The 14,798-nt window shown below is 39.5% G+C and overlaps 1 protein-coding gene across 1 annotated transcript in view; it reads right to left on the reverse strand.

The window, feature by feature from the left end:
• The window catches only part of PARD3B (par-3 family cell polarity regulator beta), a 392,632-nt gene that overhangs the window by 271,847 nt on the left and 105,987 nt on the right, over positions 1-14,798 (reverse strand). Inside the window, exon 3 of the mRNA XM_027880190.1 lies at positions 2,422-2,590. Coding sequence (XP_027735991.1) covers positions 2,422-2,590 — 169 coding nt within the window. The remainder of the gene's footprint in view (positions 1-2,421; positions 2,591-14,798) is intronic.

Consider the following 14,798-nt stretch of genomic DNA (forward strand, 5'->3'; position numbering starts at 1 on the left):
AGAGCACATACACAACTCATAAAAAATAAAAAAGTTTCAAGGCAGTACCTCAAGTGCCTTTTCTAAAACTAGTGCCGATTACCTCATGTCTGTCAATAGTGTTTAGTTTTAAGTGCTTATTAAGCATCAAGCACTACGTATTCCCCAAGCAGAGCACTAACCAAACACCGTTTCTACATAAAACTCTGGATCTGGTTTCACTAACTACAAAACATCCAGCAGAATTTAACAGGTAAAATTGCTCCACAATCTGACAATTCCTATAACAACGGATTCCCTGCATTGCTTACCAAAAGGCATTCTGGAAAAATACTCTGAAAGGTAAGCACATGACAGCTCCTGAAGCACAGCTCTACCATGGAAAGCAACACTTACTACATATATATTCAATCACATCCTTGCTCCCAAAATAACAACAGCTTTAGAATTTGATATTATTTATTTCTGCTAGCAAGTGGGAGTCAATTCAATAATTAGACAGGAAGCCAGACTACTGTGGTTCATGCATCAATGATATTGATGCAACCAAATTGTCCTTCTATTTCTTCATTTACTTTTCAATTTGCCTCTAATGGAAATAGGGACATAATTTAAGGTCCAGGGACTTGTACACAAAAGATAAAGGCAAAAATTAAGTTCAAAGAACTGTAAACCATGATGTAAAATCCAGAAGAGAAAACAATTACATTTCCCAGTACAAACTGAGTTATGTGACTAATAGGTAGTAAATCTTACATTTACCTTGTAAAATAAACCGATCTGAAACAAAACTGATGAGACAAACACATTACATTTATGTCCTCCTTTTTTTAGGAAGAAAGCACTCATTTTAACTTCAAATATATGTTAGTATCGCACTGAAAACAAAATAGAACCCAAATTGCTCTTCTCATGTTTGCTGCCTTTATGCTCTACAGTAGAGGGATTTTACAAATGCTATGAAATTAACAATGTGGTAGCTCACTGGTGAGCTCAAGAGTTTGAGCACTTAACTGCTTTACATAAAATTGTGTGAGGCTGAAGTACTCTTCTCTCCAACCCTCCACTTATGTTCAACAGTATGCTAGACAAATCACTTTTTTTTTTTTTTAATAGTGCTCAGAGGTATTTGGAGAACAATCTCTACTTTCTAAAACATGCTAAAATGTAATAACACAGTGCTACTTAAAAATACGCAATAAATGAAGCGGCAAGCCCCGCAATGATCAAACCTAGAGCTACAAACTTTTCCATACCTCATGCTAACCAAAACTACAGCCAAATATACACAAGTTATGTCAATAATGTCTTGTCTCAAGATGTTTACTAATGAGAAATTCCTGTGTGTCATTAAATATAAAAAAAGATTCTTCTATTCTAGAACAGAAAAAAACAGATGTGATCCATTAACATAGAAATTTTACTCTAAAAATTCTCATGTAGCTTGAATTTCAGGATTTTCTAGATCAGGCACAAAAATGAGCACAGTCTTCTGTTAGAAGTTAAGCTACACAGCCTCATCCAGTGAGCTTCAGTAGAAATTTTGTTCTAGCTAGCTTCTTTTGTTAATTAGCCTTTTCCTTTAAAAATATAATTAAAAATAGACAAATGGGCATTCCATTTCTGAAGTTGTAACCAGACTATTCCACGAGAGCAGCACAAGTAGAGATAGTACTTCTATCCTTACCCCACCCCCTTACCCCCAGAGATCTTATTGCACACCAGGAACACTCAGGAATATGGGGTGAGCTGGGAGATGGGCTCTGGTGGAATGCAGAGAAGGCTCTCCTGAGCATTATTCATCTGCTTAATGCTGTTTTACAGGCAAACTGTAAGAGCATTCACCTTCGATCTGGCTTTGAGAGCTTCTGTATCTAGTGCTTAGGTGACAGCTTAGCCTACTTTCAATCAAGAAAGTATTTTTGTGTTCGACATACAAGACTCCAGCTCTTTATAATTGGAAACCAGTGTTTGAACTTCTGGCCTTCCAGGCACACTTAAACAACACAGGGGACCAGAGCTGTAACAGTTCATGTAGTACTCTCTGATGTAAGAGGGAATTAAGCAGAAGCCTTTCTTAATGACAGTCTGCTCACTTGAAAGTGAAAAAGGCAAACAGACCCAGCTGTACAACTTCTTCAAAGGCAAAGAGCTGAACTGTTTGCAACCAGCATCTCCTCCTTTCCAACTCCCACCCCCAAAACAGGGCTCTAGCTCAGGTAATCAGTAAAAGTATTTGCACACAGCAGTTTTCTACTCACTGAACCCAGGTTCATCAACAAAAATGCTGGGTTTTTTTTTCAATGACTTTCTTATTTGAAAATCCATTGCACAGGTTTCATCTCGTGCACTCTTACAATATCACAATGAAGGATTGTCAGCAACCTACTCAGTCAAAGAAGGGAGAAAATAAAGAGACCCCAGCTGAATGGATATACATACCCAGTTTTAGGGCAGAAGGAGTCACTTCAATCTCACCAATGGGCTGAAAGGCTGCCAGCTGAGTTGCCACCTCTGTCTCAAAAGAGTCTGGGCTGTTTCTGTCTGTCAAATTGCCATTGGTGCCATCAGTCTTATGGTGAGTTTCTTGTTCGTCATAAACAGCAATCAGCTATCAAAACAAAAGATAATACAGTTTGTATATTTTAAGTATTCCCAGTCTTCACTCTTAAAAAAAAAACCAAACAAACACAAACTTATCCTTCTTTTTGAGTACAAAAATAATAAAGTTATTTCAAAACAGCTAACAACAAACATACAGATTCCAAAAAGCATGCACTTTTATGTTTAGACACCAATATGATTTCAATATAACTTGAGTATATACTTCAGCACCGCCCTGTGCTGACATGCATCTCTCAGAGTTAGCATGCTACCATTAGTGAGCATTTTACATTATTCCAAAACACTTCCAGATGAACATGCTTAAAAACACAGAAGAGCATTTAATTCTTGGGGGGAGAGTGTGTTATCATTCTAAAAAAATTTAGTGCTACTGACTGATAGGCTGCACAAAGGTAGCACAACCACAGAAGCTGTACTAAGAGAGCAGATGCACATTTTATTTGTAAGAACATAATAATTACGTTCCAAGGACAAGATACATCCAGCACAATGACAGAGTGTGAAGTCTCTCTAGTTGTCCAACCTGCACCTCGGCAAGGATGGGTTTCTTGGTCCAGCTATGTACACATACACCTGCACTTCTCTACCCACAACACATCTATCACTCCCTCCCACTCTCTCCTGCAAGCTTACACCAGGTACACTGTTTCTGAAAACTGTCCCTCAGTCCCTGACTCTTCCACCACTTCAGAAACACAGGAAGGACAAGAGCAATGGCAGACTGCAAAGTCTTATGTCCAAGCTCACACTAATGTGGACATGAAAATGATAAAAATCACCAGAATCATTACTTTTTGCCTCAGCTAACCTGGCCTTTCCTAAGGATCTTCCTTTTAGTTCCTACTGATACAAAGTGATCAGACCATGTGTATGCAGTTTCATCAGGAAGGGACTCACATACATATGGCTGGGTGTATATTGTGTTACAGTTCCAGGAAAACACTTAAGTGTGTAACAGCTCTGGGAAAACAAAACCAAAAATTATTAATTCCCTATGAATCTAAACCAAGTAGAAGACATGCTGTTCTCAACCAACAGGACACTTGGCACCCCAGAGCCCTCTCCAAAACCAGGGTGCTAAGAGCAACATTCTTCCTACGCCATCACCTGATATGACATAGTTCTTGTGCCTAATAATCACTGTACATGATATTTTTTCATCCTAAGGTGCTCATTTATTTTACTTTTTCTGAACTCCTTCAGATTATTTTAATATTTTTCTCCACTAATCATGAAAAATTCCACAACACAAAAAAACTGTATAGGCAGTGTCAAGATATACACAGAAACAAATTTAAAGGATTGATTTACTCCTTTTTATCTCTGTGTTATTTTAAGGTATTCATACACATGCTTTCTATAAAAATATTAGTACATCAAATCTCCTCTGACACTTCCAAGAAGTGTCAACAATTATAGCCTATGAAAAACAGTATACTGAAACACACAGACAAACGTTTAAATAAACTCATTTGCCCAAGGGAAGAAATGAATGTACGAGAGGGAAAAGAAAAGAAAAATCCTGAAGTGCTTCTAAGGAAGAAACTGACATTTTCAGGTCTTCCACTCATTTATAATTTGGTTGCTAGAAATGTGTCAGCTCATATTTACCAATGCACATTTCAGAGACACACAGAACCCCTTAAATAATTACGTAGAAAACTTGCTCTCTTTTTCCATATGGAGCCTGTTTCCTTTCCATGGCCATACAACTAGCTTCTACAACATACAATTTGATTTTTATTTGTCCAAAGCATACGGGAAAGACTAATTCCAGTAACAAGAACAACTCTCTTTGTGCCTTAGTCCTGCATAACAGGGTAACTACCTAAGTGTTCCCTCTGCAGTCATCATCACCAGGCCATCATTATGCCCCACAGCTACATACAGCCTAAAAGTCTAACTGAGATCCAGACACCAACAGATCACAGTGATTTTTTTCTTCAGTACCAGGAAAAAAAAAAAAAACCAAACAAAAACAAACCTACCCTATGATGTCTTTCATTTGTTTCTGAAATGAAAATTCATGTTATTATGGAAGTCCATCCTGATTCACTAAGTTCCACAACCATTGTCCACCCAACTACTTGCTTTCTCTGCCTCACTTTTGCTGAGGAAATTTAATTTCTAAGAAAGAGGCTGTTACTAATGAAGAGGAAACTGGAGATTTTTGTAGGACCCTGGCACTGAAAGCACTTTAGGTAGTAGCAGGATACAAAGTTCACTTGAGCATTCACAATGTAAAACAGCATAAATGGAGCTCAGTTGTGATTTGATGGGAACAAACAACTGAATTCCTCAACTAACTCGAGTTTCCCCTTGGTTTCACGCCCTAGCATATTAAATGCTGCATTACATTGGAATATGCTTACTGCCCCAGGATGTTGCAAAGATGGAAAGGAGTAACTAGTTTAAAAAAAAAAAAAAAATCAGCAAGAACTGCTAAATGGAAACATGCAAGCACTACCTCAGCCTCAGAAGTCCCCAAAACATGTAGCAGTAAAAATCAAAAAGGCAAACCAGGAGAAACTGATGATATAAGCATCCTATTTCTGTGCACTTTCTGAGAGTATCTTCCATGGGGCACAGGCAGAGACCAGAGCAGCAGTGTGGCCCCACACTGCCCCCCTGCAGGCTCACCTACCATGGGATACTATTGCATACTGCAGTTTCTAATCGCTGTACCTTTCTGTAGACCCCCCCTAGTTCGAATGAATCCTTAGCAAAAATGATAATATAAAATGATTTTGACAGGCAACTCAGGTCTCAGGTTCCTGACAGCTGTAAGGTATGGCAGCTTACCTACCGGTCAGCCCCAAGAGGCCGACTGCGTCATGGCCACACCACAGCCACTTCCCTGGATCCCTGGCATGGCTGCTCCTCACCTTGGTGCATCCCACCACCTTCCCCAGGCCTGGTGGTCACATCCCCACTGCTCCTTTCCAAGGGCCCCTAAGGTAGAGCAGGGACAAGAGTGGCCGCTGGCCCTGAGGGAGGGAGGAGTCCTGAGGGAGGGAGGAGTCCTGAGGGAGGGAGGAGTCCTGAGGGAGGGAGGAGTCCTGCATTTGAAGGCCCCGCCCCACACGGGACTCAGGGCATTAGTGGGCACCCACCCAACCTGCAGAGGGCCCAGGTTAAAATAAAGTTTCAATTGCAACAACAATATCCTCTTTTCAGAGAGGTCCCTGGAGCACATGCCCTAGTGTTGGGTGACACTGCTCAAGAGCTAACAGGCTACAAGTCAAACACCTGCCTTGACACCTGGTCACAAAGTGGGTTCAGGCAAACTGAGGGGCAGAAATCACACTGCCCAAAAGAGGATAAGATGATTGGGTCTTCTCCTGCCTAATTATACGGAAGGATTGCAAGTGGTTTGATGATTGTGGCAGCTCTGCAGCTTAAAGTACTGTCACATTCACTGATGAAGAAGGTTCAGTGGATGGAGATCCACCGGCTCCTCTCCTCCTGCAGCAGAGGCACGAGAAGACGACACCTCTGCCACTGCTCCCCTTCCCAACTGTACCCACACCAGCGATCCATTTCCACACTCCAAGCCGGAGCAGAGAGGGCACAGGTTCAAGTCAACATCTGCAATACAGCCTGGCAAAGGCCAGGAAGAAGAGTTCATCTGAGCCAGACCACGTAGGCCTGACACCCACTTGACAGCAGGTAAGTCTCTTACTGCTGTCATTCTGTGAGCAACTCCTCTGAGAAGCCGCAGTTGCCTAGCCTACACCCAGGCACTATTTTGACAGATTACAAAACCCAAGGAAAATGTATTTCTTCATAGTATGGAACACACCAGTAATTAAGTAACATGATCTAGAGTTTTTTGCAGAGTGTGGAAGGGAGATGCTACAGTACTGCATATGGAGGTAGCAAAGGTGCAATGCCTTTCTTCTCCAATGAAATAAACAGCCATTTGTTTTGCAAAATGTTTATTTGGGTCATAACTCCTCAGGACTGCAATTTCAGGAGTATCTTATCAGTAGCAAATCTAACATAAATACACTGCTAATCAATCAAAGTATTATAAATATCTGCTTCAGCCTTTCAAAGAGAATGAAAACCATTAAGGTTATGCAAATCAACTACTCAAAAATAATTGTCATAATTGACTTCTCATTTCCAGTATGGAAAATTCTTTAATTGGAACAGACTGCCAAACTCTTCTGATTGAAAAGAATTTCAGGATGCATTAAGAAACCCCCACAAACATATCATGAAAACAGCAATACTAGTTTATTCTTTACCAGTTCAATATTTACAAATACTGAGAGTTCAGAAGGTCAGCTGATTTTTTGAGTTTTTTTTTTTTCAAACACACCAAAATACTACTGTAGATATTTGTAAACTGTGTAAGTTATGCAGTTTTGTACACTTGCTTTAGTCCGGCATCTCCTTTTTTAGAGCTTATTAAAAGAACATGAATATTTACTGTGAAAGACATGTATGTATTTCCGTATAGGTGAAATGCTTCTACCTCAGTATTACTGCAATCTCTATTAACATCCCACCAGTTACCTAGAAAATCTAAATCAATACATTATCAAAATTTAGCACTTGTCTGTCATTTTTGATTACTAAACTCTTTCCTACCAATGCTGATGTAATCACAACACAAGGCAGCAATAATGAACACTTCTTCTTTATTAGCGTTTTTGTTGTTTGTAAGTGGCATCTTACTGCAAGGCACTGTAGTACAGCCAAATTTAAACTTTGCACGATGTCCTATGCCACAGCTCTTTCAGTAGTTTAATGATATTTCAATTGCAGAGCTTGCAGAAAAGTAAAACAAGATTATGAAAAATGTCTCTATTCCCAAACAGAGAGAGCAAGACACGCATTCCATTAAGATCAACCCTCATAAACAAAAAGGTGGGTAAATACTAATAGCAGACAATGATGTTACTGACTGAAAGGGACTGAGCACAAGGCAGCAGTGTGTTTTACCCTGGGGAACTACTGCATTTACTGTACTAAAAATACACATATATATATATATATATTTCAATCTTTCATTTCAAAAATCCCCATGAGAAAAAAGATTCCCTTACCCCTGCTCCCATGAGGAATGTTACATTTTCCAGGGGCCTCTCAGTCCTTCCAAAACTCACTGCACACACCCTGCACATGGAAGGTGCAGCAGCCTTGCTGTCACTCTGCCTGCAGCAGCTGCAGAACGTGTTGGAGCACGAGGCTCGCAGGCAAACACACTTCCTGTGTGCTCAGACAGGCACTGTTCACACAAGAAGCAGCAAAAAGAAGTCCTTCCAAATTCAGAATGAAGCAGTTTTGTTTTAGTGGTTGCTCATTAAGTTCAATTCGACATGAACAACTTCATGGAGTTTCCAAATTTCAAAGAAAAACATCCTCACCTTTGAACATTACAGATCTTGCTTTAAGGCACTTGTTTGTTCAGCCAAAACCACCTGATTTTACATTGCCCTATAGACTCTAGAGACATTTAAAAAAAAAGGTTTCATAATTATTTCTCTTCAAACTACACTCCTGACAACTAGATTGCTGTTAATAAGGTTAAAACCTGTATATTTTACTAGCTTTTCTGTACTGAATTAGAAAATAGACACCACTATTTCTTTTCTGACCCCAAACACCAGGCATATACACAAAGTACTATGGAAGAAATGGCAAAATAAAAGCTTGTTTGCAATTGAATTAATCAGCTTTCAATTACTGTTAGGATAAAATCACTAAGAGAAGTTCTCAGTCATAGGATAGCATCAGTGCGTGATTGAAAAGATGCAATTTTCCACAGCTAAAATTATATAGTCAGAAACAAAAAGGAATTAAATGCTTGACTTGTATTAAATTTTTCATTAGGTTGGACAGAAATTTTCTCTCAAGTCTTTTTCATGTTCACTTTTATCTACATTTTTCTCTCACTTATGGACAACTGAAAGTAGTAAAATTGTGGGTTTCTTCCAGACATATTTGTTTCCTGTTCAGATAATCCCTATCCATGACTTCAAATGCTTACTTTGGAAACAAGGCTGTTTATTTTAACCATATCTTTACATCTGATGGCCAGTGCTCCTGATTCCTGTGAGAGTGATCATTAGTTGCTTATGAAATAATGCAGCTAAAAAATTCTCTCTTTTGGGGGGTTCATTAGTAAAGACTTTTCACAGAAAGCACCTGCATTTTAAACAAAGAGCTGTCAGGAGGGGTGAATGGAAAGCTTGGTGACTATTTCACTGAACTTCATGACAAGGAAAATGGTTCAGGCTACAGCAGAAAGTGATGTTCACCACAGTACCACATTACCTTGTTCTCTGGTCACTCAATCTGGGATCTATAGGACTAATCTTGTGTTTATCCCTACACACACATAACCAAGAGGCAGAAGGACACACTGTTTCTATATGTGACACACCAATACCAGAGTACAGCAATGTTCAAAATAACATTTTAAAAGAAATTATAAGATCAAAACTTCACTTGTCCTCAGGTGCTTGCACACGCAAACAACCAGACACAGATAGAAAAGTCAATAGCAGCCTACATACGACTAAGGCAAAAAGGGAAAATGGATCAAGGAAGGCTTTCCTGGTTTTTCCCCTTCTTTCTTTCAGCAACTTTCCCTTTTCAGTTCTATGTTTGGCAGGGACAGTTCTTCACTCCAGCCATCTAAGACACTCAAGCACAAGCACCAACATAAGGCAAGGGCAAGGTTACCTCTTAGCCTGCAGTTTGCACCAGGCCATCTTAAGTTCAAAGTCTGGCACCTACTTTGAGGCTGCTGTGGCCCAACCTTCCTCTTTCCCCAACCACCAGTGCTACAACACCCCCCATGGTGGGGCAGTTCAGGGAACTAAACCAGGAAGAAAAGCAACTCCATCTCCAGCTGCTTCAGCTCTGTGAACCACACAAAGCAAATTTCTGTCAACACATCATTGAGTTAACATTTCTTTAGACTACCACTGTCTGTAATCTTGCAGCAGTGATGGATCTCTGCCTCCTCTAACAAAGCTGGGCCGCTGTCTGTGCCTTCACTCCCACGCCAGCACACCAGAGCACTGTGCACGTGTGTCACCAAGCGCGAACACAACAGCAGGAACATTTCTGCAGTTCTTTCAAGGAGTTCATCTTCCTAACAGAAACTCTTCTACAGGCACAAGTGATACTTTGAACTTATGCCCACGAGGGGACAAGTAGATTTTACATCAGGGCAAAGATGACTTGAGAGTAAAAGATACCATATGTTGAAACAAAAAAAAACTTCACAAAGCCACTGTGAAAGCTGCTTTAGAACTCCACAAACCAATTAACGTAAAATCAGATTTTATATATTACTTATGAAAAAATCCTGTTCAAATGGTTAAAAGATGAAAGACTGGTAACAGTGCAACATAGACAGAACTAAGGTAATTAGGGTACCTCAAAAATGGATGAAAGTGTTATTTAATTTTTCAATTTAAAACTTTCCTGGAGCTCTACAACCTTTCTTCAGCATTCTTTCAAAGTATTCTGGTATATACTGATAAGTATTTGAAATGGTATTCTTACATAATAGTATGCCTTGGAATTCCTTTCACTTCAAATAAAGGCTGTCAAGGAAAAATACCAATATACACACCATATGGCAATCCTTCCTTCACACCTACATATGAAAACAAATTACAGATACATTACATGAAAGCTATGGTGATTAGCTCATCTTGTTTACCTACATGCCAAAATGACATACACCAAAGCATCTTCCCAAAGACCGCCTGACACTTTTCCTACCCTTATTATTCAAATTTTATTTGGTACTGTCCAAAAGCAGCCAAGAAGAGAATCCTGCCGCACCCAGTACAAACTACTTTTGGTAGCCTCTGCTCTCAAAAGTTTCCAAGAACACAAGGAAAATATTAAACTGGAAGAGATGCAGCATGCCTAGGAGACCAGACCCTGCTCAAGCCCCAGCTCTTCCAGGGGAAAGGGAAAGGAGTTTTTGAAAGGTCATGGGGAAAAAAAAAAGGCAACTAACAAACAAACAAGCAAACAAAAAGCCACATCACAAAAAACCCCCAACAAAACAGCTACCTGATTGATGAGCCCTTCTATAATTCTTCTTCCTGTCCAACCTATTCCTCCGTGGGCACACGTGACTGTACTTCAAACAATGCAGCTGATTGGGTACTTAACATTGATATTTGTGGCAAAGTTTGATGAGCCCTTCAAGCATGACTGAGACGTAATTTTTTAAGCCACTTAGTATCTACTTGAGAGCTGTTATGGAGATCCATAGTACAATACAGACATTCCTTGAGAGTTGACTCTGGGTAGCTTCCCTGGCAGATATAAATGCTAGTGCTAAAATGTCAAGGATTTATAATTATGATGGCGGATGCATAAAACACATAAAACAAGCCTTATTAGGGTTGATTGAAGTAAATATACCAAAGGACATTTCTCCTTTCTTCTGTAAAAGATTCATGTTCAATGCTATTTGTAGCCTGTCACACACATTATGCTTTCATGTGAAATAGCTTCTGAGTTTTGCTAGATAACAAATGCCCTTTGCTTTTTTTCTTCCTCTATCCAAGTGAAAAAAACAAATACAAGGAGGACTGCAAGACTGATTATTTCCTTTCTGCTTAACTTGAAACTGAATACTTTCACCTATATGGACTTCACAGAACATGAGCTAATTTTGGAGAGTCCACTTAAAATGGCACTATAAAAATGTAGATAATTAATATGAAAGACTGCATCACTTACTAGAACCGTGCTTGTCAAATGCACTTATTGTAATCAAGCACTGAAAAGGAAAAATTTACTGTGCCATGAAATAAGACAGTCTATACTTAGAAATGAAAGTGACATCTTAGTTACTATATTGTGGGTAAGCAGCAATAGGTGTTCACTCTCATAACATGAATTACAGCAATTTCATAATATGAATTATCTTACCTTAGAATACTACTTCAATGCTACATGAAGAGCTTAGTTACACAACATGACAAAACCCACCTGACAGAACAAGCATCCTTGTTGAACGGAGAACTCACATCACCATTGGATACTCCAAGCTACACGTGGTGAAGTGAGGCAGATGGGTAGAAAGCCAAACGAAGAGAACTCAAACTGCTCCCAGCTCCTACTGCAGCACAGGCATTCCCACTCCCACTTTTAGCAGGCACCTTGCCTGTCATTCACTTGTCCACACTTGTCCAGCATCGATCTCTTCTCCCCACCTTCTCACACCTTTCTAGATGCTTTCAAATTCCTGGGAAAGCTGATGGATTGTAAAAGTACAAACTGTTGGGCAGTCCTGATTTAAGGCACAAATAAATGCTTAAGCAAACTGCTGCTGAGCATTTCATCACAAGAAGAAACTGAGCAGCTCTTGGATTCAAAGCTTCTTCATTGCTGGGGCATTTTAACGGGTTTTCTAAGGATCCCAAAGCAGGAACAAACAAGCATCAATCCAGCCACATGTGAGATGGTAGCAGGCATGTGGCTTCACATTTGATAGCACCCACAGCACCCTCGGTCTTCCTTTCCCACTCCCCTCATACCGTGTACACTCTTCAGCACATCCACATGCATGCTTGCAAACCCTCCCAAAATTCCCGCAAATTGTCTGATCACGAAGATGCCATTTAAGGGGGCTCAAACATTTCACAGCTTTGTATAAAACAGGCAGAAGCTGATTATGAAGCTTTTGAGCCTCCTTAGCTATAAATGCTTGAAGAAAACATTGCCCTTCAGTACACTGCCAGATGTACTTACAGTACCAACAATTTTTACTTGTTCTTACTTTCCCCTTCTAGTGTCTCAGCTGCGCATAATGAATACTAAATTTAGAGAAGCAGAGTCCTCTGAGGTAGGTTACTAACCTTCAGATTACAGAGACAAGCGAAAATCCTCAGAAATTTAAACCAAAGTAAACTGTAGTGAAGAGACATTATAGCATTTCAAGTAAGACCAGAGGGTATAATTGAAATTCTTAGGAATTTGCATGACACTCTAGGTAATCATTTATGATGTTAAAAAAGCAATTTGTATTAAGCACTTCAACCTTCATGTATTTTCCAGATTCCTATCTAATCAGTAGGGCCTACAGAACAACTTAGGTTGGAAGAGTCTTCTGGAAGTCACTGGTCCACTCTTTCACTCAAAGGAGGGCGATGCTGGCACTTGGCTCAAACTTTAGAGCTGACTCAGGTTGCTCAGAGGTTGACCCAGTTATGTGCATCTCTAAGGATGTGTATTTTACCAGTAGCTGGGCATCTGTTCCAGTTCCTTGTAGTGCAATAAAGAAGTTTCTCATATCATAATAGGATCTTCCTTATGACCCCTAATGCCCATTTACTCTTGTTTTCCCACTGTGGACTTTTAAGAAGGTAGGGTGTAGTCTCCTCCACACTCTCCCAGTAAGTAGTTGTAAACAGCAACAAGATCCCCTTTATCCTATGAAGGTCACTCACCTTTTCTCCCCAAGTCACGTGTTCAATCCCTGACCTGGTTGGTGGCCCTGTGCTGACCTTGCTCCAAGTATGTCAATGTCTTTCTTGCATCAAAGGAGACACAGCTGTCTAGTTGTGGTCTCACAAGTGCCAAACAGACAAAATTGCTTCCCTTTGCTACTGTCTTGAGTGTGCATTTAGCCCTCCTAGATATAAAGCCAAGACAAACCCAGATCAACTTCTACCAAGTTTTATTTTCCCTCTCTCTCACTGATCTGACAGCATGCACCATGTGCAAAAATAAGTTTTTGCTTTGGCCCCTATTACTCAGTGACAGCATATGAATTAGCTGTTTATTCGCATTTAAACAGCTACGATCTTTTTAGAGGACATTATAGGATGGGGCAATGAAACTTTAGAAGTACAAAAAAAAAAGGCAGCACAAAAATACTTGAATTGTAAAACCCATCAGAAAGTGTAAAACCATCTGCACAGCATAGCACACACAACAACTTCCATTAGCACAGACAGGCTTGATAAATCTTGGGATGTTGCCACACGTCATGCAGTTCTCACACTGTGTTTCTGTCTGTGCAGAAAAACATTTCAGTATTTACAACTGCCAAGAGTCCAATTCCTACTGATGCCTCGCTTAGTGAGACTGCATTATTTGCCCTGTCTCTGACAGTTTATATGTCAGGCTCTAGAAAGGCAAAAGTAAGCTTACAAAACTGGTTGTCACCTTGATGAGGAAAGGTCTGTCCCTAATGATAAACTAATGCTTTCAGTCTCTCCCAGTTTATTATTAATTCTGTCAATAAACAGCATTCCTAGGCAGTTTCTAGTGCATTATAATACAGCATGCACAGCCCTTTGAAAAAAATAGAAAATGAATACCTTTTGCCTTTCACACAGTGACCTCATTTCCAGGAATCATGACCTTAGACATTTCAGCAGTAGAAGCCAGCTGACCTTGGCCTAGAGCAACCATGTTCCTAAAGAAAGTTCCTAAACATCACTGTCCTTCTATGCATAAAATTTGAGACAGAGGAACATGAGGGGAGAGAAGTTTAACAGAAACACAACAGAAATGTCACCAAAATCTTCCGAATCTTTTTAGTAATTGGCTAATTCACATGGCTTGATTCATCATACTCATTAAAAGAAGACTACAAACTCAATCATTGTCACTCACAAAAGAACTGTGTTTTCTTTTTAAAGGCAAACCAGTTTAAGAACTCCACAACAACTATAAAGTTATGCTGCCCCAGAAGATCAGTAACATCCAAAATTGTGAAATATTCTGAAACTTTAGAAGCAGCATAGTGGTTCCAAACACTGCAGTTCCAGAAATATACATTCCAAAATGAACTACCAGAACAAGAGGACTAGAAAAAAATTTATTTTGGCTTGACATCATAATGCACCATTACTGTGAAAACAATAAAACTAGAAGCAACATTCCTAGAGATAGTCACAGCTCTGGCAATAACAAAAAACCCTTCAGTGACAATTACTCATTTCAGCAATCAGTTCACAACAGACATCCATCCTACTGTTGCCTTGCTCATTATACTCCTTAAAAGAATGATCTACATATTATAAATTTTAGTCATTTTTTTACTCTAACATTAGCTGCCCACAGCATAATTTCATAGATAAGTTTCTTAATTTCTTAGTAAACAAATTAAATGTTGACATCGTGTTCAAGATCCACACTAAAACTAAACATACTTCTGAGGTTTTCTGAGAGTTAAATTTCATATTTCAACT

The sequence above is a fragment of the Empidonax traillii genome, unplaced genomic scaffold (genome assembly GCF_003031625.1).
Source record: "Empidonax traillii isolate 1590-97213 ecotype Southwest subspecies unplaced genomic scaffold, ASM303162v1 scaffold65:size4453928, whole genome shotgun sequence".
Lineage (NCBI taxonomy): Eukaryota > Metazoa > Chordata > Aves > Passeriformes > Tyrannidae > Empidonax > Empidonax traillii.